The sequence below is a fragment of the Dipteris shenzhenensis genome, chromosome 2 (genome assembly GCF_047967505.1).
Source record: "Dipteris shenzhenensis isolate YYH24624 ecotype China chromosome 2, Dip_SZ_1.0, whole genome shotgun sequence".
Lineage (NCBI taxonomy): Eukaryota > Viridiplantae > Streptophyta > Polypodiopsida > Gleicheniales > Dipteridaceae > Dipteris > Dipteris shenzhenensis.
The window spans coordinates 50,684,304-50,711,815 of NC_141597.1; the positions used below are offsets into that span (position 1 = coordinate 50,684,304).

The 27,512-nt window shown below is 45.7% G+C and overlaps 6 protein-coding genes and 1 pseudogene across 6 annotated transcripts; all 7 read left to right on the forward strand.

Annotated features, from left to right (window-relative positions):
- The first annotated feature begins 2,750 nt into the window (after window positions 1-2,750).
- Window positions 2,751-5,291, forward strand: LOC147904925 (pentatricopeptide repeat-containing protein At2g13600-like). The gene is made up of 4 exons (XM_087392788.1): window positions 2,751-4,077; window positions 4,237-4,331; window positions 4,416-4,637; window positions 4,719-5,291. Exons 1-4 carry the CDS (start codon window positions 2,751-2,753, stop codon window positions 5,289-5,291), a joined length of 2,217 nt encoding a protein of 738 aa, XP_087248914.1.
- A 2,125-nt stretch (window positions 5,292-7,416) lies between these two features.
- Window positions 7,417-9,372, forward strand: LOC147904926 (pentatricopeptide repeat-containing protein At1g11290, chloroplastic-like). The gene is made up of 4 exons (XM_087392801.1): window positions 7,417-8,158; window positions 8,318-8,412; window positions 8,497-8,718; window positions 8,800-9,372. Exons 1-4 carry the CDS (start codon window positions 7,417-7,419, stop codon window positions 9,370-9,372), a joined length of 1,632 nt encoding a protein of 543 aa, XP_087248927.1.
- Window positions 9,373-11,496: 2,124 nt separating this feature from the next.
- Window positions 11,497-12,558, forward strand: LOC147904927 (pentatricopeptide repeat-containing protein At2g33680-like). The gene is made up of 2 exons (XM_087392813.1): window positions 11,497-12,238; window positions 12,398-12,558. Exons 1-2 carry the CDS (start codon window positions 11,497-11,499, stop codon window positions 12,556-12,558), a joined length of 903 nt encoding a protein of 300 aa, XP_087248939.1.
- Window position 12,559: 1 nt separating this feature from the next.
- Window positions 12,560-13,441, forward strand: LOC147904928 (pentatricopeptide repeat-containing protein At4g02750 pseudogene; annotated as a pseudogene).
- Window positions 13,442-15,564: 2,123 nt separating this feature from the next.
- LOC147904929 (pentatricopeptide repeat-containing protein At1g11290, chloroplastic-like) lies at window positions 15,565-17,520 on the forward strand. The gene is made up of 4 exons (XM_087392838.1): window positions 15,565-16,306; window positions 16,466-16,560; window positions 16,645-16,866; window positions 16,948-17,520. The coding sequence occupies exons 1-4, from the start codon at window positions 15,565-15,567 to the stop codon at window positions 17,518-17,520; spliced, it is 1,632 nt and encodes a 543-aa protein (XP_087248964.1).
- Window positions 17,521-19,644: 2,124 nt separating this feature from the next.
- On the forward strand, window positions 19,645-21,600 carry LOC147904930 (pentatricopeptide repeat-containing protein At1g11290, chloroplastic-like). The gene is made up of 4 exons (XM_087392849.1): window positions 19,645-20,386; window positions 20,546-20,640; window positions 20,725-20,946; window positions 21,028-21,600. The coding sequence occupies exons 1-4, from the start codon at window positions 19,645-19,647 to the stop codon at window positions 21,598-21,600; spliced, it is 1,632 nt and encodes a 543-aa protein (XP_087248975.1).
- Window positions 21,601-23,724: 2,124 nt separating this feature from the next.
- On the forward strand, window positions 23,725-25,680 carry LOC147904931 (pentatricopeptide repeat-containing protein At1g11290, chloroplastic-like). The gene is made up of 4 exons (XM_087392859.1): window positions 23,725-24,466; window positions 24,626-24,720; window positions 24,805-25,026; window positions 25,108-25,680. The coding sequence occupies exons 1-4, from the start codon at window positions 23,725-23,727 to the stop codon at window positions 25,678-25,680; spliced, it is 1,632 nt and encodes a 543-aa protein (XP_087248985.1).
- The last annotated feature ends 1,832 nt before the right edge of the window (window positions 25,681-27,512 follow it).

Here is a 27,512-nt window from a genome sequence, read left to right on the forward strand (position 1 = left end):
TGCTTTATTTTGGTAGGAAAATTTTGGAAGGAGTGAGCAAGAATGACTCAATTTTAAGAGGGTCACAGAAATGCTCGAAAGTTAATCTTCTACCTTTTAGATTGTATGAGGGTTCGTATATGAGGGTTCGTTAATTGACAGAAAGCAGAGACAAACCGTCATGGTAGGCAGCCATGGAGTGTAAGAAGATTGGGAAAGTCTTTTTGACATGCGATGTAAGGACAAGGTAAAGTCCTTTTGATAGTAGCATTGTTTTGCTCCTATAAAACTTCTTACATTCTCCTTCGGAGACTTCTTCGAAATGACTCCATGGCAGATACCATAGCTCACATCAAGCTTTATTTGAGATTCTCCAAGCCTGCCATCCAAGAACTTGGAGTATCCCAGTGACCCTTTTGAGTCTAGGGAATTATGTTTTGGTCTTGTGCAGCACATCAATGGAAGCAGGGTATATATATATATATATCACACTGAAGAAGTACATGTAGGTGACTTTCACCAAAGGAGTAGGTTGACCCACGATTGTTCAGTTGTAGAGATAGCAATGGGCTAAGATTTAAAGGATACGTTTGAGAAGCTACAATCCAAAATACTGGTACATGGCTGACATGGGGATGCAACGGCCTCCTTCCATAGGATATGGAGGTCTTCTTTACCCCAAGAAATTTGTTAGGCCGAAAGAGCTATACATGAACTAGGTGAAAGGGCCATGTGCATAAAAAATCTTGATTGCTCTGCTGAACATAAAGAGGTGGCTAAGAAGACAGGTCCATGGGATCATATGGATGGACTTGATGCATTCTTTGGCTTCCAAAAGATGTACAATGTGAAGGACAGGAAAGAAAGTTGGACGCTTCTTCTTAGTCACATGACATGGAAGTTTGGATCACAAGCTGATATCCTTTCTTTCCATGCCTCGACTTTTTTTGCTTTTAGTGGCAGATCCCATGGCCTTTGAAAGCAAGCATTCCCTTCAATCTGCTCCTCACAATATCATAGCCTTTGCTTCCCTCACATCGCATGAGATAGAGATCACGTCCATTGTCTACTTGAGCACGTCATCACAACACCAATAAATTCAGCTCATGCCTTTCAAACATAGGCACACAGACGAACGAATTACGTATCGGAGCACGACTTGGCAATTCAGTAGACCAATCAAGGAGCAATCAATAGATTGTTGAGCAGTGGCATAGCTTTGCTTGTATAATAAGAAGAGATTAAGAGCATAATTCGCATCATTTAGTAGAATAAAAAAATATAGCAAAACACTCTCAGCACATTTGCCGATTTTGGTCAAAAATTGTTTGAGAGAATTTTGTTGCTAAATGCCTTACATAGAGAGACTTGCTAGATGCCGTGCATAGAGAGAGAAATCCTTGGTGAGTGCCATGGAAGCAAGAGTAAGAGAGTTGAGCCATGCCAACAAAAGTAAGGGTGTCACGCTCATGGATAAATACTTTATAATGCAATGAAGCCCACACTCTACAGACTCACTCTTTTGTACTCTTGATAGCATGTTCTAACACTACAACTCTTGCAATCAACAAGAGTAAGGGTATGAAGCTCATGTATGTACTCCATTCACTCTTTGAACAGTGTATTCAACTCATTCTTGTATACTTGTTCTCAAGTACTCTTAGTGTCCCCTCAACACTATCAACATGTGATAACATGTGCTAATCCTACAACTCTCATAATCTACCCTCAAGCCATTGTAATCCCCCTGCATCTCATGCAATACTCCCTCTATCGTTCTCTCCCAAAACTACCATCCAAAACCATTCTACTTTCTAAACCCTTTTCTCTCACTCCCAATCTAATATTCAACCCTCAAAGTCCCAACTAGATGTGCAAGCCCTTACACCCTACAATCGGTGAAGAAGACTAACTCTCCATTTTCTCTTAGGACTCCACCTTTCCTAAACTTTATACCCTTTCCTAACCCCTTTATTCCTTTTCAAAACAATGAACGCAAGAGCTTCCACGCAGTTCAATGAATCAACACCTCATCTTCACTTGAGGTAGCCTACGTCACCCTACGTCTCGCATGTTGTATATTGAACACATTCCCTACCAAGAGCCCACATAAAACATGGAGGTGAATGGTACCTTCGAAGTTAATAATTGATACTTTGATTTTATTGCCAGGGTTGCTCCTAGTCTCAACCCAAAACTATTAGTTAGATTTTTCACCCTTAAACCCCTACAATTCTAGCTCTCCATTTTAACGGTAGCACCCCAAATGCTTGTTTTCTCATGGTAGCGGATGTGTTCAACGTGCAGCATCATAGATGTAGGCTAAAGCGTTGGAAGCAATTCTCAGAGGAGCTCAAGTGAAGATGAGGTGTTGATTCATTGAAGCTCTTGCCTTTATTGTGGAGGGAGGCATATCCATTCAGAAACGAGGGGCACACACAACCATGGCTCGGAAGGAATTTGCTGCAGAGCGGCATACCCATGGTTGAAAGAGGTACGCTGTGCGGAGTTTTGACGTTTCAGCCTTTGGAGAATGCTCTCATTCTCTCAATTCCGGCAACAACATCAACCCTATGGACCAACTTCTCTGTTGTTCACCATCCCTCATGCCTAAACTTCCAATGGAGCCTCTGTCCTTGGAGAGAAGGCGACCACACAGAGTAGTAAGTTCAAGCTCGAATATTTCGCATGCCCCCTGCCATAGCCCTCGGACTAAGGATATGAATATAGACTTTGGTGGGCATAACAGCGTGTCCCTGGGATCAGCCACAATGCCCCATATTGGGTGGAACGGCGATCCTGAAAGATTGAATGCGGACATCCTTGGTCAGCTGGGTCCAGAGACAGATCAAGCTACTTATGCTTTGCTCTTGCGGCGATGCACCATTGCCAAGACCCTTTCCTTGGGCAAATGTGTGCACGAACATATGAGCGGACGTGGATATGCTTGCGACAATTTTTTGGCCAACCTTCTCGTCCGAATGTACAGCAAGTGTGGAAGTCTGAAGAATGCACGTGCTGTGTTTGACACAATAGTCCATCGGGATTACTGCTCTTGGAATACCATGATTGCAACCTGTGCCAGGAATGGGTTCCTGGATGAAGCAAGGACATTGTTTGCAGAGATGCCCCGGCATAATGTGGTCTCCTGGAATTCCATGATAGCTGCAACTGCCCAGAACGGTCATGGCAAGGAAGCTTTGCAACTGTTTAGTAGAATGCACACCGAAGGCTTCGACCCAAACAGGGTCACTTTTATTTGCGTTCTAGATGCCTGTGCCAGTGTGGCAGCCCTAGAAGAGGGGCAAATGATCCATGCTACTATTGCTCTTAATGGTTGGGAGTCAGACATCATTATGGGGAATGCTCTTCTTAACATGTATGGTAAGTGTGGGAGTGTAGATGATGTGAGGGTAGTGTTTGCAGACATGCCACAGCTGAATGTGGTCTCCTGGAGTGCCACTATAACTGCGTGTGCCCAGAATGGTCACGGCAACGAGGCTTTGCAACTGTTCAGTCAAATGCTGGTTGAAGGTTTGGAGCCAAACAAGATCACCTTCATCTGCGTTGTGGATGCATGTGCAGGTGTGGCAGCCTTAGAAGAGGGTCTACTGATCCATGCCACTGTTGCTGGCAGTGGATGGGAGACTGATGTTGTTGTGGGAACAGCTTTCGTCAATATGTATGGCAAGTGCAGGAGCCTAGATGATTCAAGGGCAGTTTTTGCAGAGATGCTGCACCATGATGTGGTCTCATGGAGTGCCATGATCACTGCATGTTCCCAGAATGAGCATGGCAAGGAGGCCCTGCAGCTGTTTGGTCAAATGCAAGCAGAAGGCTTTGAACCAAACAAGATAACCTTCATCTGCATTTTGGATGCATGTGCCAGTGTGGCAGCTCTACAAGAAGGTCAGGCGATCCATGCTGCTGTTGCTGGGAATGGATGGGATCTGGATATTGTTGTGGGAAACACCCTTGTCAGTATGTATGGAAAGCATGGGAATCTAGATGATGCAAGGGCAGTGTTCACAGAGATCCCTCAGCAGGATGTTGTTTCTTGGAGCGCCATGGTCGCTGCCTGTGCACAGAATGGGCATGGCAAGGAGGCTCTGGAACTGTTTGGTCAAATGCAGGCTGAAGGCTTTAAACTGGACAAGATCACCTTCATTTGCGTAGTGGATGCATGTGCTAGTGTGGCAGCCCTAGAAGAAGGTCGAGTTATACATGCAACTGTTACTGGCAATGGATGGGAGTCAGATGTGGTGGTAGGGACAGCCCTTGTAAATATGTACGGCAAGTGTGGCAGTGTAGGTGATGCAGTGGTAGCATTTGCAGAGATGCCACAGCATGTTGTGATTTCCTGGAGTGCCATGATCTCTGCGTGTGCCCAGAATGCGCATGGCAAGGAGGCCCTGCAACTGCTGGGTGAAATGCAGGCCAAAGGCTTCCAGCTGGACAAGATCACCTTCATTTGCGTTGTGGATGTATGTGCTACTGTGGCTGCCTTAGAAGAGGGTCGAGTGATTCATGCTACTGCTGCCAACAACGGATGGGAGTCTGAATTCGTCGTGGGGAATGCCCTCATCAATATGTATGGCAAGTGCGGGAGCCTAGGTGATGCGAGGGCAGTGTTTGCACAGATGCCACTGTGGGATGTGGTCTCTTGGAATGCCATGATTGCTGCATGTGCTCAGAATGGGCATGGCATGGAGGCCTTACAACTTTTTGATCAAATGCAGGCGGATGGCTTCAAGCCAAACAACATCACATTCACCTGTGTCCTCACGGCTTGCAGTCACACAGGACTAGTTGCTCATGGAAGGCAACACTTTGTCTCTATGAATGACCATGGACTAATCCCCTCAGTGGAGCATTATGTGTGCATGATCGATATCCTTGGGCGACGAGGACTATTACAAGAAGTAGAGGACCTGATCATGAGTATGCCCTTTGAACATCTGCCTTCAGCATGGTTGAGCTTGCTTTCATCATGCAGAATTCATAATGATGTGGAGCGGGCTGTACGTGCTGCAAATTTTGTTTTCGAGTTAGATCCAAGGAATGCTTCACCACATGTCTTGCTGGCAAACATCCATGCAGAGGCAGGGTGGGTGGAGGATGTAGTAAAGATGAGACAGGCAAAGGCAATTATGGATAATGATGTGAAGATAGTCCCAGGTCGCAATTGTGCTGAGATGAATAATGTAGTGCATGAAATTGTATCTAGAGACTCATCGCATTCTCAACACCAGAATATATATGCCAAGTTGCAGGAGTTGTATAAGTGCATGGAGGCTGGATACAAACCTTAATACTTCAATGCTTTGTGTTGTGGATGAAAAGAGAGAGGACATGCATTGCTCATCTGGCCATCGCATTTGGGCTCATTTCCCTTACCCGCTCCAATTGAATGTAACCACCTCTAGCAAAGCATCCAACTCAAGACACAAGGATGACAGATTGTAACCAAGTGCCCAGCCATAGATCCAAGGAGATGGCTCATGAGCTGAAGGTCATTAATACTACTCTCAAGCCATGGCTGGCAACAGGAAGCCAGAATATCCCATACCCACCATAACCCACGTCAAGGGTGTCATGCCACTGCTAGACTCTATGGGCTGTCATTGAGAAATCCAGTACCCTGCTATATATTCTAGTACCTATTATGCCTAGGCGAGATATAACAGCCAGATTAGGTTAAAAACTTACTAGAGTTCCTATTAGCGGCTTTAAATTAAATTCAATTAATTAATTTGACTCTACTTCCGAAATGTCAAATTAACCTAAGATAACAAACAAGCATAAAGTTAATTAGCTCGTTAATTTCTCATTAAACATCCATAAATTAACATTGGCTTTCACTGTGCGATCAGATAACTACATTCACTGCAATTAACATTTCCCAAAAACTTTTATACAAACTTTGAGAGCTCTTCGTCACAAGTATTTGAGAGCTGCTTTTCCCATTCAAAAACAGATTATAGCCAAAACTCACACGATATGTATTCCCATCCTCGACTTCCGGACCAATGGTAGGTAATCTGGAACACGAGGAGAAGAGCTACTAAAACCTTTTTGGCTCCTTCCTAGGCCCATCTTCATGAACAGATGCCACGCTGTCGGTTGGGCTGGCAGTTAAGGGACTTTCGTTCGCCAAGAGAAATCTGGAATCCGCGATGTCAATCCAGGCATGCTCCTGCACACTTCCTCCATTGGTTGGAAGGACAATTTTCGGAGATGGGGCTACGCCAAAATCAAAGTACCCAGGTGCATCCAAGACTCCCTTGATGTGTTTCCCAGGTTGACTCGTTGGAGACTAGCAACAAAAAATATACTACTCATGCAGTCAAAGCATTTGCGACATAATTGACTTCCACATCGACTGTGCTCTCCTGGCATCCATCCCTTTTTCCTTGGTAAGGTATAACCCAAGCAGCAGACGGGTAGTATTGGCCCGAACGCAACATCTTCCAGAGACATTTGCTGAGAGGCATTCCCAACCTGCGCCTCAACTTAAACTTCCAATACATAAAACAACGATTAAAAAGATTCGCACTAAACACACACGGTTTTTGATTTCATCAGCGCCGTAGCGTACATACAACTTTCATCAGTCGCTGTTGGCTCCTTCCTAGGCCCATCTTCATGAACAGATGCCACGCTGTCGGCTGGGCTAGCGGTTAAGGGACTCTCGTTCGCCAAGAGAAATCTGGAATCCGCGACATCAATCCGGGCATGCTCCTGTACACTTCCTCCATCGGTTGGAGGACGATTTTCGGAGATGGGGCTCCGCCAAAAATCAAAGTTTCGAGGTGCATCCAAGACACCCTGGATGTGTTTCTTTAGAAAATGCTGCTGCCCTGGGTAGTGTGACGCGTCATTTCGTCTGAGATTTGCACTGAGTCTTCTCTTACTAAGTACCTTTGATTGCGCAACAAATGTCCCCCAGTTGATGCTATGTGGAGTGAGGTATCAATCCTCCAAGGTTCCTATGTTCTCTTCAAGCATTTCTAGACCTTTTTTGAAGTTTGATGCTACACTAAATGCTTAGGTGATGCTTGAGGAGTTAAAGTACACATCAAAGAATCAAAGATTCCTTTTTCAATTCAGAGAATGTTATTTGAAGTTCAGATGATATTGACTTCTTGACAACATGCCAAGTTCTCAATGCTCTTCCAATGCTAAGCACTTGAAGAAGACTACAAGGACAAAGTACAAGGTAAAGAAGACCTGAGTTAAGAGATTGTGGGAGAAGCCAACTAGTTATGCATATGCCAAACAACTTGGATTTTCTGAATTCTTATCTAGCAATTTGCATCTATATGGTGAAGGTGATTTCTTTGCGTTCTAGATGCCTGTGCCAGTGTGGCAGCCCTAGAAGAGGGGCAAATGATCCATGCTACTATTGCTCTTAATGGTTGGGAGTCAGACATCATTATGGGGAATGCTCTTCTTAACATGTATGGTAAGTGTGGGAGTGTAGATGATGTGAGGGTAGTGTTTGCAGACATGCCACAGCTGAATGTGGTCTCCTGGAGTGCCACTATAACTGCGTGTGCCCAGAATGGTCACGGCAACGAGGCTTTGCAACTGTTCAGTCAAATGCTGGTTGAAGGTTTGGAGCCAAACAAGATCACCTTCATCTGCGTTGTGGATGCATGTGCAGGTGTGGCAGCCTTAGAAGAGGGTCTACTGATCCATGCCACTGTTGCTGGCAGTGGATGGGAGACTGATGTTGTTGTGGGAACAGCTTTCGTCAATATGTATGGCAAGTGCAGGAGCCTAGATGATTCAAGGGCAGTTTTTGCAGAGATGCTGCACCATGATGTGGTCTCATGGAGTGCCATGATCACTGCATGTTCCCAGAATGAGCATGGCAAGGAGGCCCTGCAGCTGTTTGGTCAAATGCAAGCAGAAGGCTTTGAACCAAACAAGATAACCTTCATCTGCATTTTGGATGCATGTGCCAGTGTGGCAGCTCTACAAGAAGGTCAGGCGATGCATGCTGCTGTTGCTGGGAATGGATGGGATCTGGATATTGTTGTGGGAAACACCCTTGTCAGTATGTATGGAAAGCATGGGAATCTAGATGATGCAAGGGCAGTGTTCACAGAGATCCCTCAGCAGGATGTTGTTTCTTGGAGCGCCATGGTCGCTGCCTGTGCACAGAATGGGCATGGCAAGGAGGCTCTGGAACTGTTTGGTCAAATGCAGGCTGAAGGCTTTAAACTGGACAAGATCACCTTCATTTGCGTAGTGGATGCATGTGCTAGTGTGGCAGCCCTAGAAGAAGGTCGAGTTATACATGCAACTGTTACTGGCAATGGATGGGAGTCAGATGTGGTGGTAGGGACAGCCCTTGTAAATATGTACGGCAAGTGTGGCAGTGTAGGTGATGCAGTGGTAGCATTTGCAGAGATGCCACAGCATGTTGTGATTTCCTGGAGTGCCATGATCTCTGCGTGTGCCCAGAATGCGCATGGCAAGGAGGCCCTGCAACTGCTGGGTGAAATGCAGGCCAAAGGCTTCCAGCTGGACAAGATCACCTTCATTTGCGTTGTGGATGTATGTGCTACTGTGGCTGCCTTAGAAGAGGGTCGAGTGATTCATGCTACTGCTGCCAACAACGGATGGGAGTCTGAATTCGTCGTGGGGAATGCCCTCATCAATATGTATGGCAAGTGCGGGAGCCTAGGTGATGCGAGGGCAGTGTTTGCACAGATGCCACTGTGGGATGTGGTCTCTTGGAATGCCATGATTGCTGCATGTGCTCAGAATGGGCATGGCATGGAGGCCTTACAACTTTTTGATCAAATGCAGGCGGATGGCTTCAAGCCAAACAACATCACATTCACCTGTGTCCTCACGGCTTGCAGTCACACAGGACTAGTTGCTCATGGAAGGCAACACTTTGTCTCTATGAATGACCATGGACTAATCCCCTCAGTGGAGCATTATGTGTGCATGATCGATATCCTTGGGCGACGAGGACTATTACAAGAAGCAGAGGACCTGATCATGAGTATGCCCTTTGAACATCTGCCTTCAGCATGGTTGAGCTTGCTTTCATCATGCAGAATTCATAATGATGTGGAGCGGGCTGTACGTGCTGCAAATTTTGTTTTCGAGTTAGATCCAAGGAATGCTTCACCACATGTCTTGCTGGCAAACATCCATGCAGAGGCAGGGTGGGTGGAGGATGTAGTAAAGATGAGACAGGCAAAGGCAATTATGGATAATGATGTGAAGATAGTCCCAGGTCGCAATTGTGCTGAGATGAATAATGTAGTGCATGAAATTGTATCTAGAGACTCATCGCATTCTCAACACCAGAATATATATGCCAAGTTGCAGGAGTTGTATAAGTGCATGGAGGCTGGATACAAACCTTAATACTTCAATGCTTTGTGTTGTGGATGAAAAGAGAGAGGACATGCATTGCTCATCTGGCCATCGCATTTGGGCTCATTTCCCTTACCCGCTCCAATTGAATGTAACCACCTCTAGCAAAGCATCCAACTCAAGACACAAGGATGACAGATTGTAACCAAGTGCCCAGCCATAGATCCAAGGAGATGGCTCATGAGCTGAAGGTCATTAATACTACTCTCAAGCCATGGCTGGCAACAGGAAGCCAGAATATCCCATACCCACCATAACCCACGTCAAGGGTGTCATGCCACTGCTAGACTCTATGGGCTGTCATTGAGAAATCCAGTACCCTGCTATATATTCTAGTACCTATTATGCCTAGGCGAGATATAACAGCCAGATTAGGTTAAAAACTTACTAGAGTTCCTATTAGCGGCTTTAAATTAAATTCAATTAATTAATTTGACTCTACTTCCGAAATGTCAAATTAACCTAAGATAACAAACAAGCATAAAGTTAATTAGCTCGTTAATTTCTCATTAAACATCCATAAATTAACATTGGCTTTCACTGTGCGATCAGATAACTACATTCACTGCAATTAACATTTCCCAAAAACTTTTATACAAACTTTGAGAGCTCTTCGTCACAAGTATTTGAGAGCTGCTTTTCCCATTCAAAAACAGATCATAGCCAAAACTCACACGATATGTATTCCCATCCTCGACTTCCGGACCAATGGTAGGTAATCTGGAACACGAGGAGAAGAGCTACTAAAACCTTTTCGGCTCCTTCCTAGGCCCATCTTCATGAACAGATGCCACGCTGTCGGTTGGGCTGGCAGTTAAGGGACTTTCGTTCGCCAAGAGAAATCTGGAATCCGCGATGTCAATCCAGGCATGCTCCTGCACACTTCCTCCATTGGTTGGAAGGACAATTTTCGGAGATGGGGCTACGCCAAAATCAAAGTACCCAGGTGCATCCAAGACTCCCTTGATGTGTTTCCCAGGTTGACTCGTTGGAGACTAGCAACAAAAAATATACTACTCATGCAGTCAAAGCATTTGCGACATAATTGACTTCCACATCGACTGTGCTCTCCTGGCATCCATCCCTTTTTCCTTGGTAAGGTATAACCCAAGCAGCAGACGGGTAGTATTGGCCCGAACGCAACATCTTCCAGAGACATTTGCTGAGAGGCATTCCCAACCTGCGCCTCAACTTAAACTTCCAATACATAAAACAACGATTAAAAAGATTCGCACTAAACACACACGGTTTTTGATTTCATCAGCGCCGTAGCGTACATACAACTTTCATCAGTCGCTGTTGGCTCCTTCCTAGGCCCATCTTCATGAACAGATGCCACGCTGTCGGCTGGGCTAGCGGTTAAGGGACTCTCGTTCGCCAAGAGAAATCTGGAATCCGCGACATCAATCCGGGCATGCTCCTGTACACTTCCTCCATCGGTTGGAGGACGATTTTCGGAGATGGGGCTCCGCCAAAATCAAAGTTTCGAGGTGCATCCAAGACACCCTGGATGTGTTTCTTTAGAAAATGCTGCTGCCCTGGGTAGTGTGACGCGTCATTTCGTCTGAGATTTGCACTGAGTCTTCTCTTACTAAGTACCTTTGATTGCGCAACAAATGTCCCCCAGTTGATGCTATGTGGAGTGAGGTATCAATCCTCCAAGGTTCCTATGTTCTCTTCAAGCATTTCTAGACCTTTTTTGAAGTTTGATGCTACACTAAATGCTTAGGTGATGCTTGAGGAGTTAAAGTACACATCAAAGAATCAAAGATTCCTTTTTCAATTCAGAGAATGTTATTTGAAGTTCAGATGATATTGACTTCTTGACAACATGCCAAGTTCTCAATGCTCTTCCAATGCTAAGCACTTGAAGAAGACTACAAGGACAAAGTACAAGGTAAAGAAGACCTGAGTTAAGAGATTGTGGGAGAAGCCAACTAGTTATGCATATGCCAAACAACTTGGATTTTCTGAATTCTTATCTAGCAATTTGCATCTATATGGTGAAGGTGATTTCTTTGCGTTCTAGATGCCTGTGCCAGTGTGGCAGCCCTAGAAGAGGGGCAAATGATCCATGCTACTATTGCTCTTAATGGTTGGGAGTCAGACATCATTATGGGGAATGCTCTTCTTAACATGTATGGTAAGTGTGGGAGTGTAGATGATGTGAGGGTAGTGTTTGCAGACATGCCACAGCTGAATGTGGTCTCCTGGAGTGCCACTATAACTGCGTGTGCCCAGAATGGTCACGGCAACGAGGCTTTGCAACTGTTCAGTCAAATGCTGGTTGAAGGTTTGGAGCCAAACAAGATCACCTTCATCTGCGTTGTGGATGCATGTGCAGGTGTGGCAGCCTTAGAAGAGGGTCTACTGATCCATGCCACTGTTGCTGGCAGTGGATGGGAGACTGATGTTGTTGTGGGAACAGCTTTCGTCAATATGTATGGCAAGTGCAGGAGCCTAGATGATTCAAGGGCAGTTTTTGCAGAGATGCTGCACCATGATGTGGTCTCATGGAGTGCCATGATCACTGCATGTTCCCAGAATGAGCATGGCAAGGAGGCCCTGCAGCTGTTTGGTCAAATGCAAGCAGAAGGCTTTGAACCAAACAAGATAACCTTCATCTGCATTTTGGATGCATGTGCCAGTGTGGCAGCTCTACAAGAAGGTCAGGCGATCCATGCTGCTGTTGCTGGGAATGGATGGGATCTGGATATTGTTGTGGGAAACACCCTTGTCAGTATGTATGGAAAGCATGGGAATCTAGATGATGCAAGGGCAGTGTTCACAGAGATCCCTCAGCAGGATGTTGTTTCTTGGAGCGCCATGGTCGCTGCCTGTGCACAGAATGGGCATGGCAAGGAGGCTCTGGAACTGTTTGGTCAAATGCAGGCTGAAGGCTTTAAACTGGACAAGATCACCTTCATTTGCGTAGTGGATGCATGTGCTAGTGTGGCAGCCCTAGAAGAAGGTCGAGTTATACATGCAACTGTTACTGGCAATGGATGGGAGTCAGATGTGGTGGTAGGGACAGCCCTTGTAAATATGTACGGCAAGTGTGGCAGTGTAGGTGATGCAGTGGTAGCATTTGCAGAGATGCCACAGCATGTTGTGATTTCCTGGAGTGCCATGATCTCTGCGTGCGCATGGCAAGGAGGCCCTGCAACTGCTGGGTGAAATGCAGGCCAAAGGCTTCCAGCTGGACAAGATCACCTTCATTTGCGTTGTGGATGTATGTGCTACTGTGGCTGCCTTAGAAGAGGGTCGAGTGATTCATGCTACTGCTGCCAACAACGGATGGGAGTCTGAATTCGTCGTGGGGAATGCCCTCATCAATATGTATGGCAAGTGCGGGAGCCTAGGTGATGCGAGGGCAGTGTTTGCACAGATGCCACTGTGGGATGTGGTCTCTTGGAATGCCATGATTGCTGCATGTGCTCAGAATGGGCATGGCATGGAGGCCTTACAACTTTTTGATCAAATGCAGGCGGATGGCTTCAAGCCAAACAACATCACATTCACCTGTGTCCTCACGGCTTGCAGTCACACAGGACTAGTTGCTCATGGAAGGCAACACTTTGTCTCTATGAATGACCATGGACTAATCCCCTCAGTGGAGCATTATGTGTGCATGATCGATATCCTTGGGCGACGAGGACTATTACAAGAAGCAGAGGACCTGATCATGAGTATGCCCTTTGAACATCTGCCTTCAGCATGGTTGAGCTTGCTTTCATCATGCAGAATTCATAATGATGTGGAGCGGGCTGTACGTGCTGCAAATTTTGTTTTCGAGTTAGATCCAAGGAATGCTTCACCACATGTCTTGCTGGCAAACATCCATGCAGAGGCAGGGTGGGTGGAGGATGTAGTAAAGATGAGACAGGCAAAGGCAATTATGGATAATGATGTGAAGATAGTCCCAGGTCGCAATTGTGCTGAGATGAATAATGTAGTGCATGAAATTGTATCTAGAGACTCATCGCATTCTCAACACCAGAATATATATGCCAAGTTGCAGGAGTTGTATAAGTGCATGGAGGCTGGATACAAACCTTAATACTTCAATGCTTTGTGTTGTGGATGAAAAGAGAGAGGACATGCATTGCTCATCTGGCCATCGCATTTGGGCTCATTTCCCTTACCCGCTCCAATTGAATGTAACCACCTCTAGCAAAGCATCCAACTCAAGACACAAGGATGACAGATTGTAACCAAGTGCCCAGCCATAGATCCAAGGAGATGGCTCATGAGCTGAAGGTCATTAATACTACTCTCAAGCCATGGCTGGCAACAGGAAGCCAGAATATCCCATACCCACCATAACCCACGTCAAGGGTGTCATGCCACTGCTAGACTCTATGGGCTGTCATTGAGAAATCCAGTACCCTGCTATATATTCTAGTACCTATTATGCCTAGGCGAGATATAACAGCCAGATTAGGTTAAAAACTTACTAGAGTTCCTATTAGCGGCTTTAAATTAAATTCAATTAATTAATTTGACTCTACTTCCGAAATGTCAAATTAACCTAAGATAACAAACAAGCATAAAGTTAATTAGCTCGTTAATTTCTCATTAAACATCCATAAATTAACATTGGCTTTCACTGTGCGATCAGATAACTACATTCACTGCAATTAACATTTCCCAAAAACTTTTATACAAACTTTGAGAGCTCTTCGTCACAAGTATTTGAGAGCTGCTTTTCCCATTCAAAAACAGATCATAGCCAAAACTCACACGATATGTATTCCCATCCTCGACTTCCGGACCAATGGTAGGTAATCTGGAACACGAGGAGAAGAGCTACTAAAACCTTTTTGGCTCCTTCCTAGGCCCATCTTCATGAACAGATGCCACGCTGTCGGTTGGGCTGGCAGTTAAGGGACTTTCGTTCGCCAAGAGAAATCTGGAATCCGCGATGTCAATCCAGGCATGCTCCTGCACACTTCCTCCATTGGTTGGAAGGACAATTTTCGGAGATGGGGCTACGCCAAAATCAAAGTACCCAGGTGCATCCAAGACTCCCTTGATGTGTTTCCCAGGTTGACTCGTTGGAGACTAGCAACAAAAAATATACTACTCATGCAGTCAAAGCATTTGCGACATAATTGACTTCCACATCGACTGTGCTCTCCTGGCATCCATCCCTTTTTCCTTGGTAAGGTATAACCCAAGCAGCAGACGGGTAGTATTGGCCCGAACGCAACATCTTCCAGAGACATTTGCTGAGAGGCATTCCCAACCTGCGCCTCAACTTAAACTTCCAATACATAAAACAACGATTAAAAAGATTCGCACTAAACACACGGTTTTTGATTTCATCAGCGCCGTAGCGTACATACAACTTTCATCAGTCGCTGTTGGCTCCTTCCTAGGCCCATCTTCATGAACAGATGCCACGCTGTCGGCTGGGCTAGCGGTTAAGGGACTCTCGTTCGCCAAGAGAAATCTGGAATCCGCGACATCAATCCGGGCATGCTCCTGTACACTTCCTCCATCGGTTGGAGGACGATTTTCGGAGATGGGGCTCCGCCAAAAATCAAAGTTTCGAGGTGCATCCAAGACACCCTGGATGTGTTTCTTTAGAAAATGCTGCTGCCCTGGGTAGTGTGACGCGTCATTTCGTCTGAGATTTGCACTGAGTCTTCTCTTACTAAGTACCTTTGATTGCGCAACAAATGTCCCCCAGTTGATGCTATGTGGAGTGAGGTATCAATCCTCCAAGGTTCCTATGTTCTCTTCAAGCATTTCTAGACCTTTTTTGAAGTTTGATGCTACACTAAATGCTTAGGTGATGCTTGAGGAGTTAAAGTACACATCAAAGAATCAAAGATTCCTTTTTCAATTCAGAGAATGTTATTTGAAGTTCAGATGATATTGACTTCTTGACAACATGCCAAGTTCTCAATGCTCTTCCAATGCTAAGCACTTGAAGAAGACTACAAGGACAAAGTACAAGGTAAAGAAGACCTGAGTTAAGAGATTGTGGGAGAAGCCAACTAGTTATGCATATGCCAAACAACTTGGATTTTCTGAATTCTTATCTAGCAATTTGCATCTATATGGTGAAGGTGATTTCTTTGCGTTCTAGATGCCTGTGCCAGTGTGGCAGCCCTAGAAGAGGGGCAAATGATCCATGCTACTATTGCTCTTAATGGTTGGGAGTCAGACATCATTATGGGGAATGCTCTTCTTAACATGTATGGTAAGTGTGGGAGTGTAGATGATGTGAGGGTAGTGTTTGCAGACATGCCACAGCTGAATGTGGTCTCCTGGAGTGCCACTATAACTGCGTGTGCCCAGAATGGTCACGGCAACGAGGCTTTGCAACTGTTCAGTCAAATGCTGGTTGAAGGTTTGGAGCCAAACAAGATCACCTTCATCTGCGTTGTGGATGCATGTGCAGGTGTGGCAGCCTTAGAAGAGGGTCTACTGATCCATGCCACTGTTGCTGGCAGTGGATGGGAGACTGATGTTGTTGTGGGAACAGCTTTCGTCAATATGTATGGCAAGTGCAGGAGCCTAGATGATTCAAGGGCAGTTTTTGCAGAGATGCTGCACCATGATGTGGTCTCATGGAGTGCCATGATCACTGCATGTTCCCAGAATGAGCATGGCAAGGAGGCCCTGCAGCTGTTTGGTCAAATGCAAGCAGAAGGCTTTGAACCAAACAAGATAACCTTCATCTGCATTTTGGATGCATGTGCCAGTGTGGCAGCTCTACAAGAAGGTCAGGCGATGCATGCTGCTGTTGCTGGGAATGGATGGGATCTGGATATTGTTGTGGGAAACACCCTTGTCAGTATGTATGGAAAGCATGGGAATCTAGATGATGCAAGGGCAGTGTTCACAGAGATCCCTCAGCAGGATGTTGTTTCTTGGAGCGCCATGGTCGCTGCCTGTGCACAGAATGGGCATGGCAAGGAGGCTCTGGAACTGTTTGGTCAAATGCAGGCTGAAGGCTTTAAACTGGACAAGATCACCTTCATTTGCGTAGTGGATGCATGTGCTAGTGTGGCAGCCCTAGAAGAAGGTCGAGTTATACATGCAACTGTTACTGGCAATGGATGGGAGTCAGATGTGGTGGTAGGGACAGCCCTTGTAAATATGTACGGCAAGTGTGGCAGTGTAGGTGATGCAGTGGTAGCATTTGCAGAGATGCCACAGCATGTTGTGATTTCCTGGAGTGCCATGATCTCTGCGTGTGCCCAGAATGCGCATGGCAAGGAGGCCCTGCAACTGCTGGGTGAAATGCAGGCCAAAGGCTTCCAGCTGGACAAGATCACCTTCATTTGCGTTGTGGATGTATGTGCTACTGTGGCTGCCTTAGAAGAGGGTCGAGTGATTCATGCTACTGCTGCCAACAACGGATGGGAGTCTGAATTCGTCGTGGGGAATGCCCTCATCAATATGTATGGCAAGTGCGGGAGCCTAGGTGATGCGAGGGCAGTGTTTGCACAGATGCCACTGTGGGATGTGGTCTCTTGGAATGCCATGATTGCTGCATGTGCTCAGAATGGGCATGGCATGGAGGCCTTACAACTTTTTGATCAAATGCAGGCGGATGGCTTCAAGCCAAACAACATCACATTCACCTGTGTCCTCACGGCTTGCAGTCACACAGGACTAGTTGCTCATGGAAGGCAACACTTTGTCTCTATGAATGACCATGGACTAATCCCCTCAGTGGAGCATTATGTGTGCATGATCGATATCCTTGGGCGACGAGGACTATTACAAGAAGCAGAGGACCTGATCATGAGTATGCCCTTTGAACATCTGCCTTCAGCATGGTTGAGCTTGCTTTCATCATGCAGAATTCATAATGATGTGGAGCGGGCTGTACGTGCTGCAAATTTTGTTTTCGAGTTAGATCCAAGGAATGCTTCACCACATGTCTTGCTGGCAAACATCCATGCAGAGGCAGGGTGGGTGGAGGATGTAGTAAAGATGAGACAGGCAAAGGCAATTATGGATAATGATGTGAAGATAGTCCCAGGTCGCAATTGTGCTGAGATGAATAATGTAGTGCATGAAATTGTATCTAGAGACTCATCGCATTCTCAACACCAGAATATATATGCCAAGTTGCAGGAGTTGTATAAGTGCATGGAGGCTGGATACAAACCTTAATACTTCAATGCTTTGTGTTGTGGATGAAAAGAGAGAGGACATGCATTGCTCATCTGGCCATCGCATTTGGGCTCATTTCCCTTACCCGCTCCAATTGAATGTAACCACCTCTAGCAAAGCATCCAACTCAAGACACAAGGATGACAGATTGTAACCAAGTGCCCAGCCATAGATCCAAGGAGATGGCTCATGAGCTGAAGGTCATTAATACTACTCTCAAGCCATGGCTGGCAACAGGAAGCCAGAATATCCCATACCCACCATAACCCACGTCAAGGGTGTCATGCCACTGCTAGACTCTATGGGCTGTCATTGAGAAATCCAGTACCCTGCTATATATTCTAGTACCTATTATGCCTAGGCGAGATATAACAGCCAGATTAGGTTAAAAACTTACTAGAGTTCCTATTAGCGGCTTTAAATTAAATTCAATTAATTAATTTGACTCTACTTCCGAAATGTCAAATTAACCTAAGATAACAAACAAGCATAAAGTTAATTAGCTCGTTAATTTCTCATTAAACATCCATAAATTAACATTGGCTTTCACTGTGCGATCAGATAACTACATTCACTGCAATTAACATTTCCCAAAAACTTTTATACAAACTTTGAGAGCTCTTCGTCACAAGTATTTGAGAGCTGCTTTTCCCATTCAAAAACAGATCATAGCCAAAACTCACACGATATGTATTCCCATCCTCGACTTCCGGACCAATGGTAGGTAATCTGGAACACGAGGAGAAGAGCTACTAAAACCTTTTTGGCTCCTTCCTAGGCCCATCTTCATGAACAGATGCCACGCTGTCGGTTGGGCTGGCAGTTAAGGGACTTTCGTTCGCCAAGAGAAATCTGGAATCCGCGATGTCAATCCAGGCATGCTCCTGCACACTTCCTCCATTGGTTGGAAGGACAATTTTCGGAGATGGGGCTACGCCAAAATCAAAGTACCCAGGTGCATCCAAGACTCCCTTGATGTGTTTCCCAGGTTGACTCGTTGGAGACTAGCAACAAAAAATATACTACTCATGCAGTCAAAGCATTTGCGACATAATTGACTTCCACATCGACTGTGCTCTCCTGGCATCCATCCCTTTTTCCTTGGTAAGGTATAACCCAAGCAGCAGACGGGTAGTATTGGCCCGAACGCAACATCTTCCAGAGACATTTGCTGAGAGGCATTCCCAACCTGCGCCTCAACTTAAACTTCCAATACATAAAACAACGATTAAAAAGATTCGCACTAAACACACACGGTTTTTGATTTCATCAGCGCCGTAGCGTACATACAACTTTCATCAGTCGCTGTTGGCTCCTTCCTAGGCCCATCTTCATGAACAGATGCCACGCTGTCGGCTGGGCTAGCGGTTAAGGGACTCTCGTTCGCCAAGAGAAATCTGGAATCCGCGACATCAATCCGGGCATGCTCCTGTACACTTCCTCCATCGGTTGGAGGACGATTTTCGGAGATGGGGCTCCGCCAAAATCAAAGTTTCGAGGTGCATCCAAGACACCCTGGATGTGTTTCTTTAGAAAATGCTGCTGCCCTGGGTAGTGTGACGCGTCATTTCGTCTGAGATTTGCACTGAGTCTTCTCTTACTAAGTACCTTTGATTGCGCAACAAATGTCCCCCAGTTGATGCTATGTGGAGTGAGGTATCAATCCTCCAAGGTTCCTATGTTCTCTTCAAGCATTTCTAGACCTTTTTTGAAGTTTGATGCTACACTAAATGCTTAGGTGATGCTTGAGGAGTTAAAGTACACATCAAAGAATCAAAGATTCCTTTTTCAATTCAGAGAATGTTATTTGAAGTTCAGATGATATTGACTTCTTGACAACATGCCAAGTTCTCAATGCTCTTCCAATGCTAAGCACTTGAAGAAGACTACAAGGACAAAGTACAAGGTAAAGAAGACCTGAGTTAAGAGATTGTGGGAGAAGCCAACTAGTTATGCATATGCCAAACAACTTGGATTTTCTGAATTCTTATCTAGCAATTTGCATCTATATGGTGAAGGTGATTTCTTTGCGTTCTAGATGCCTGTGCCAGTGTGGCAGCCCTAGAAGAGGGGCAAATGATCCATGCTACTATTGCTCTTAATGGTTGGGAGTCAGACATCATTATGGGGAATGCTCTTCTTAACATGTATGGTAAGTGTGGGAGTGTAGATGATGTGAGGGTAGTGTTTGCAGACATGCCACAGCTGAATGTGGTCTCCTGGAGTGCCACTATAACTGCGTGTGCCCAGAATGGTCACGGCAACGAGGCTTTGCAACTGTTCAGTCAAATGCTGGTTGAAGGTTTGGAGCCAAACAAGATCACCTTCATCTGCGTTGTGGATGCATGTGCAGGTGTGGCAGCCTTAGAAGAGGGTCTACTGATCCATGCCACTGTTGCTGGCAGTGGATGGGAGACTGATGTTGTTGTGGGAACAGCTTTCGTCAATATGTATGGCAAGTGCAGGAGCCTAGATGATTCAAGGGCAGTTTTTGCAGAGATGCTGCACCATGATGTGGTCTCATGGAGTGCCATGATCACTGCATGTTCCCAGAATGAGCATGGCAAGGAGGCCCTGCAGCTGTTTGGTCAAATGCAAGCAGAAGGCTTTGAACCAAACAAGATAACCTTCATCTGCATTTTGGATGCATGTGCCAGTGTGGCAGCTCTACAAGAAGGTCAGGCGATCCATGCTGCTGTTGCTGGGAATGGATGGGATCTGGATATTGTTGTGGGAAACACCCTTGTCAGTATGTATGGAAAGCATGGGAATCTAGATGATGCAAGGGCAGTGTTCACAGAGATCCCTCAGCAGGATGTTGTTTCTTGGAGCGCCATGGTCGCTGCCTGTGCACAGAATGGGCATGGCAAGGAGGCTCTGGAACTGTTTGGTCAAATGCAGGCTGAAGGCTTTAAACTGGACAAGATCACCTTCATTTGCGTAGTGGATGCATGTGCTAGTGTGGCAGCCCTAGAAGAAGGTCGAGTTATACATGCAACTGTTACTGGCAATGGATGGGAGTCAGATGTGGTGGTAGGGACAGCCCTTGTAAATATGTACGGCAAGTGTGGCAGTGTAGGTGATGCAGTGGTAGCATTTGCAGAGATGCCACAGCATGTTGTGATTTCCTGGAGTGCCATGATCTCTGCGTGTGCCCAGAATGCGCATGGCAAGGAGGCCCTGCAACTGCTGGGTGAAATGCAGGCCAAAGGCTTCCAGCTGGACAAGATCACCTTCATTTGCGTTGTGGATGTATGTGCTACTGTGGCTGCCTTAGAAGAGGGTCGAGTGATTCATGCTACTGCTGCCAACAACGGATGGGAGTCTGAATTCGTCGTGGGGAATGCCCTCATCAATATGTATGGCAAGTGCGGGAGCCTAGGTGATGCGAGGGCAGTGTTTGCACAGATGCCACTGTGGGATGTGGTCTCTTGGAATGCCATGATTGCTGCATGTGCTCAGAATGGGCATGGCATGGAGGCCTTACAACTTTTTGATCAAATGCAGGCGGATGGCTTCAAGCCAAACAACATCACATTCACCTGTGTCCTCACGGCTTGCAGTCACACAGGACTAGTTGCTCATGGAAGGCAACACTTTGTCTCTATGAATGACCATGGACTAATCCCCTCAGTGGAGCATTATGTGTGCATGATCGATATCCTTGGGCGACGAGGACTATTACAAGAAGCAGAGGACCTGATCATGAGTATGCCCTTTGAACATCTGCCTTCAGCATGGTTGAGCTTGCTTTCATCATGCAGAATTCATAATGATGTGGAGCGGGCTGTACGTGCTGCAAATTTTGTTTTCGAGTTAGATCCAAGGAATGCTTCACCACATGTCTTGCTGGCAAACATCCATGCAGAGGCAGGGTGGGTGGAGGATGTAGTAAAGATGAGACAGGCAAAGGCAATTATGGATAATGATGTGAAGATAGTCCCAGGTCGCAATTGTGCTGAGATGAATAATGTAGTGCATGAAATTGTATCTAGAGACTCATCGCATTCTCAACACCAGAATATATATGCCAAGTTGCAGGAGTTGTATAAGTGCATGGAGGCTGGATACAAACCTTAATACTTCAATGCTTTGTGTTGTGGATGAAAAGAGAGAGGACATGCATTGCTCATCTGGCCATCGCATTTGGGCTCATTTCCCTTACCCGCTCCAATTGAATGTAACCACCTCTAGCAAAGCATCCAACTCAAGACACAAGGATGACAGATTGTAACCAAGTGCCCAGCCATAGATCCAAGGAGATGGCTCATGAGCTGAAGGTCATTAATACTACTCTCAAGCCATGGCTGGCAACAGGAAGCCAGAATATCCCATACCCACCATAACCCACGTCAAGGGTGTCATGCCACTGCTAGACTCTATGGGCTGTCATTGAGAAATCCAGTACCCTGCTATATATTCTAGTACCTATTATGCCTAGGCGAGATATAACAGCCAGATTAGGTTAAAAACTTACTAGAGTTCCTATTAGCGGCTTTAAATTAAATTCAATTAATTAATTTGACTCTACTTCCGAAATGTCAAATTAACCTAAGATAACAAACAAGCATAAAGTTAATTAGCTCGTTAATTTCTCATTAAACATCCATAAATTAACATTGGCTTTCACTGTGCGATCAGATAACTACATTCACTGCAATTAACATTTCCCAAAAACTTTTATACAAACTTTGAGAGCTCTTCGTCACAAGTATTTGAGAGCTGCTTTTCCCATTCAAAAACAGATCATAGCCAAAACTCACACGATATGTATTCCCATCCTCGACTTCCGGACCAATGGTAGGTAATCTGGAACACGAGGAGAAGAGCTACTAAAACCTTTTTGGCTCCTTCCTAGGCCCATCTTCATGAACAGATGCCACGCTGTCGGTTGGGCTGGCAGTTAAGGGACTTTCGTTCGCCAAGAGAAATCTGGAATCCGCGATGTCAATCCAGGCATGCTCCTGCACACTTCCTCCATTGGTTGGAAGGACAATTTTCGGAGATGGGGCTACGCCAAAATCAAAGTACCCAGGTGCATCCAAGACTCCCTTGATGTGTTTCCCAGGTTGACTCGTTGGAGACTAGCAACAAAAAATATACTACTCATGCAGTCAAAGCATTTGCGACATAATTGACTTCCACATCGACTGTGCTCTCCTGGCATCCATCCCTTTTTCCTTGGTAAGGTATAACCCAAGCAGCAGACGGGTAGTATTGGCCCGAACGCAACATCTTCCAGAGACATTTGCTGAGAGGCATTCCCAACCTGCGCCTCAACTTAAACTTCCAATACATAAAACAACGATTAAAAAGATTCGCACTAAACACACACGGTTTTTGATTTCATCAGCGCCGTAGCGTACATACAACTTTCATCAGTCGCTGTTGGCTCCTTCCTAGGCCCATCTTCATGAACAGATGCCACGCTGTCGGCTGGGCTAGCGGTTAAGGGACTCTCGTTCGCCAAGAGAAATCTGGAATCCGCGACATCAATCCGGGCATGCTCCTGTACACTTCCTCCATCGGTTGGAGGACGATTTTCGGAGATGGGGCTCCGCCAAAATCAAAGTTTCGAGGTGCATCCAAGACACCCTGGATGTGTTTCTTTAGAAAATGCTGCTGCCCTGGGTAGTGTGACGCGTCATTTCGTCTGAGATTTGCACTGAGTCTTCTCTTACTAAGTACCTTTGATTGCGCAACAAATGTCCCCCAGTTGATGCTATGTGGAGTGAGGTATCAATCCTCCAAGGTTCCTATGTTCTCTTCAAGCATTTCTAGACCTTTTTTGAAGTTTGATGCTACACTAAATGCTTAGGTGATGCTTGAGGAGTTAAAGTACACATCAAAGAATCAAAGATTCCTTTTTCAATTCAGAGAATGTTATTTGAAGTTCAGATGATATTGACTTCTTGACAACATGCCAAGTTCTCAATGCTCTTCCAATGCTAAGCACTTGAAGAAGACTACAAGGACAAAGTACAAGGTAAAGAAGACCTGAGTTAAGAGATTGTGGGAGAAGCCAACTAGTTATGCATATGCCAAACAACTTGGATTTTCTGAATTCTTATCTAGCAATTTGCATCTATATGGTGAAGGTGATTTCTTTGCGTTCTAGATGCCTGTGCCAGTGTGGCAGCCCTAGAAGAGGGGCAAATGATCCATGCTACTATTGCTCTTAATGGTTGGGAGTCAGACATCATTATGGGGAATGCTCTTCTTAACATGTATGGTAAGTGTGGGAGTGTAGATGATGTGAGGGTAGTGTTTGCAGACATGCCACAGCTGAATGTGGTCTCCTGGAGTGCCACTATAACTGCGTGTGCCCAGAATGGTCACGGCAACGAGGCTTTGCAACTGTTCAGTCAAATGCTGGTTGAAGGTTTGGAGCCAAACAAGATCACCTTCATCTGCGTTGTGGATGCATGTGCAGGTGTGGCAGCCTTAGAAGAGGGTCTACTGATCCATGCCACTGTTGCTGGCAGTGGATGGGAGACTGATGTTGTTGTGGGAACAGCTTTCGTCAATATGTATGGCAAGTGCAGGAGCCTAGATGATTCAAGGGCAGTTTTTGCAGAGATGCTGCACCATGATGTGGTCTCATGGAGTGCCATGATCACTGCATGTTCCCAGAATGAGCATGGCAAGGAGGCCCTGCAGCTGTTTGGTCAAATGCAAGCAGAAGGCTTTGAACCAAACAAGATAACCTTCATCTGCATTTTGGATGCATGTGCCAGTGTGGCAGCTCTACAAGAAGGTCAGGCGATCCATGCTGCTGTTGCTGGGAATGGATGGGATCTGGATATTGTTGTGGGAAACACCCTTGTCAGTATGTATGGAAAGCATGGGAATCTAGATGATGCAAGGGCAGTGTTCACAGAGATCCCTCAGCAGGATGTTGTTTCTTGGAGCGCCATGGTCGCTGCCTGTGCACAGAATGGGCATGGCAAGGAGGCTCTGGAACTGTTTGGTCAAATGCAGGCTGAAGGCTTTAAACTGGACAAGATCACCTTCATTTGCGTAGTGGATGCATGTGCTAGTGTGGCAGCCCTAGAAGAAGGTCGAGTTATACATGCAACTGTTACTGGCAATGGATGGGAGTCAGATGTGGTGGTAGGGACAGCCCTTGTAAATATGTACGGCAAGTGTGGCAGTGTAGGTGATGCAGTGGTAGCATTTGCAGAGATGCCACAGCATGTTGTGATTTCCTGGAGTGCCATGATCTCTGCGTGTGCCCAGAATGCGCATGGCAAGGAGGCCCTGCAACTGCTGGGTGAAATGCAGGCCAAAGGCTTCCAGCTGGACAAGATCACCTTCATTTGCGTTGTGGATGTATGTGCTACTGTGGCTGCCTTAGAAGAGGGTCGAGTGATTCATGCTACTGCTGCCAACAACGGATGGGAGTCTGAATTCGTCGTGGGGAATGCCCTCATCAATATGTATGGCAAGTGCGGGAGCCTAGGTGATGCGAGGGCAGTGTTTGCACAGATGCCACTGTGGGATGTGGTCTCTTGGAATGCCATGATTGCTGCATGTGCTCAGAATGGGCATGGCATGGAGGCCTTACAACTTTTTGATCAAATGCAGGCGGATGGCTTCAAGCCAAACAACATCACATTCACCTGTGTCCTCACGGCTTGCAGTCACACAGGACTAGTTGCTCATGGAAGGCAACACTTTGTCTCTATGAATGACCATGGACTAATCCCCTCAGTGGAGCATTATGTGTGCATGATCGATATCCTTGGGCGACGAGGACTATTACAAGAAGCAGAGGACCTGATCATGAGTATGCCCTTTGAACATCTGCCTTCAGCATGGTTGAGCTTGCTTTCATCATGCAGAATTCATAATGATGTGGAGCGGGCTGTACGTGCTGCAAATTTTGTTTTCGAGTTAGATCCAAGGAATGCTTCACCACATGTCTTGCTGGCAAACATCCATGCAGAGGCAGGGTGGGTGGAGGATGTAGTAAAGATGAGACAGGCAAAGGCAATTATGGATAATGATGTGAAGATAGTCCCAGGTCGCAATTGTGCTGAGATGAATAATGTAGTGCATGAAATTGTATCTAGAGACTCATCGCATTCTCAACACCAGAATATATATGCCAAGTTGCAGGAGTTGTATAAGTGCATGGAGGCTGGATACAAACCTTAATACTTCAATGCTTTGTGTTGTGGATGAAAAGAGAGAGGACATGCATTGCTCATCTGGCCATCGCATTTGGGCTCATTTCCCTTACCCGCTCCAATTGAATGTAACCACCTCTAGCAAAGCATCCAACTCAAGACACAAGGATGACAGATTGTAACCAAGTGCCCAGCCATAGATCCAAGGAGATGGCTCATGAGCTGAAGGTCATTAATACTACTCTCAAGCCATGGCTGGCAACAGGAAGCCAGAATATCCCATACCCACCATAACCCACGTCAAGGGTGTCATGCCACTGCTAGACTCTATGGGCTGTCATTGAGAAATCCAGTACCCTGCTATATATTCTAGTACCTATTATGCCTAGGCGAGATATAACAGCCAGATTAGGTTAAAAACTTACTAGAGTTCCTATTAGCGGCTTTAAATTAAATTCAATTAATTAATTTGACTCTACTTCCGAAATGTCAAATTAACCTAAGATAACAAACAAGCATAAAGTTAATTAGCTCGTTAATTTCTCATTAAACATCCATAAATTAACATTGGCTTTCACTGTGCGATCAGATAACTACATTCACTGCAATTAACATTTCCCAAAAACTTTTATACAAACTTTGAGAGCTCTTCGTCACAAGTATTTGAGAGCTGCTTTTCCCATTCAAAAACAGATCATAGCCAAAACTCACACGATATGTATTCCCATCCTCGACTTCCGGACCAATGGTAGGTAATCTGGAACACGAGGAGAAGAGCTACTAAAACCTTTTTGGCTCCTTCCTAGGCCCATCTTCATGAACAGATGCCACGCTGTCGGTTGGGCTGGCAGTTAAGGGACTTTCGTTCGCCAAGAGAAATCTGGAATCCGCGATGTCAATCCAGGCATGCTCCTGCACACTTCCTCCATTGGTTGGAAGGACAATTTTCGGAGATGGGGCTACGCCAAAATCAAAGTACCCAGGTGCATCCAAGACTCCCTTGATGTGTTTCCCAGGTTGACTCGTTGGAGACTAGCAACAAAAAATATACTACTCATGCAGTCAAAGCATTTGCGACATAATTGACTTCCACATCGACTGTGCTCTCCTGGCATCCATCCCTTTTTCCTTGGTAAGGTATAACCCAAGCAGCAGACGGGTAGTATTGGCCCGAACGCAACATCTTCCAGAGACATTTGCTGAGAGGCATTCCCAACCTGCGCCTCAACTTAAACTTCCAATACATAAAACAACGATTAAAAAGATTCGCACTAAACACACACGGTTTTTGATTTCATCAGCGCCGTAGCGTACATACAACTTTCATCAGTCGCTGTTGGCTCCTTCCTAGGCCCATCTTCATGAACAGATGCCACGCTGTCGGCTGGGCTAGCGGTTAAGGGACTCTCGTTCGCCAAGAGAAATCTGGAATCCGCGACATCAATCCGGGCATGCTCCTGTACACTTCCTCCATCGGTTGGAGGACGATTTTCGGAGATGGGGCTCCGCCAAAATCAAAGTTTCGAGGTGCATCCAAGACACCCTGGATGTGTTTCTTTAGAAAATGCTGCTGCCCTGGGTAGTGTGACGCGTCATTTCGTCTGAGATTTGCACTGAGTCTTCTCTTACTAAGTACCTTTGATTGCGCAACAAATGTCCCCCAGTTGATGCTATGTGGAGTGAGGTATCAATCCTCCAAGGTTCCTATGTTCTCTTCAAGCATTTCTAGACCTTTTTTGAAGTTTGATGCTACACTAAATGCTTAGGTGATGCTTGAGGAGTTAAAGTACACATCAAAGAATCAAAGATTCCTTTTTCAATTCAGAGAATGTTATTTGAAGTTCAGATGATATTGACTTC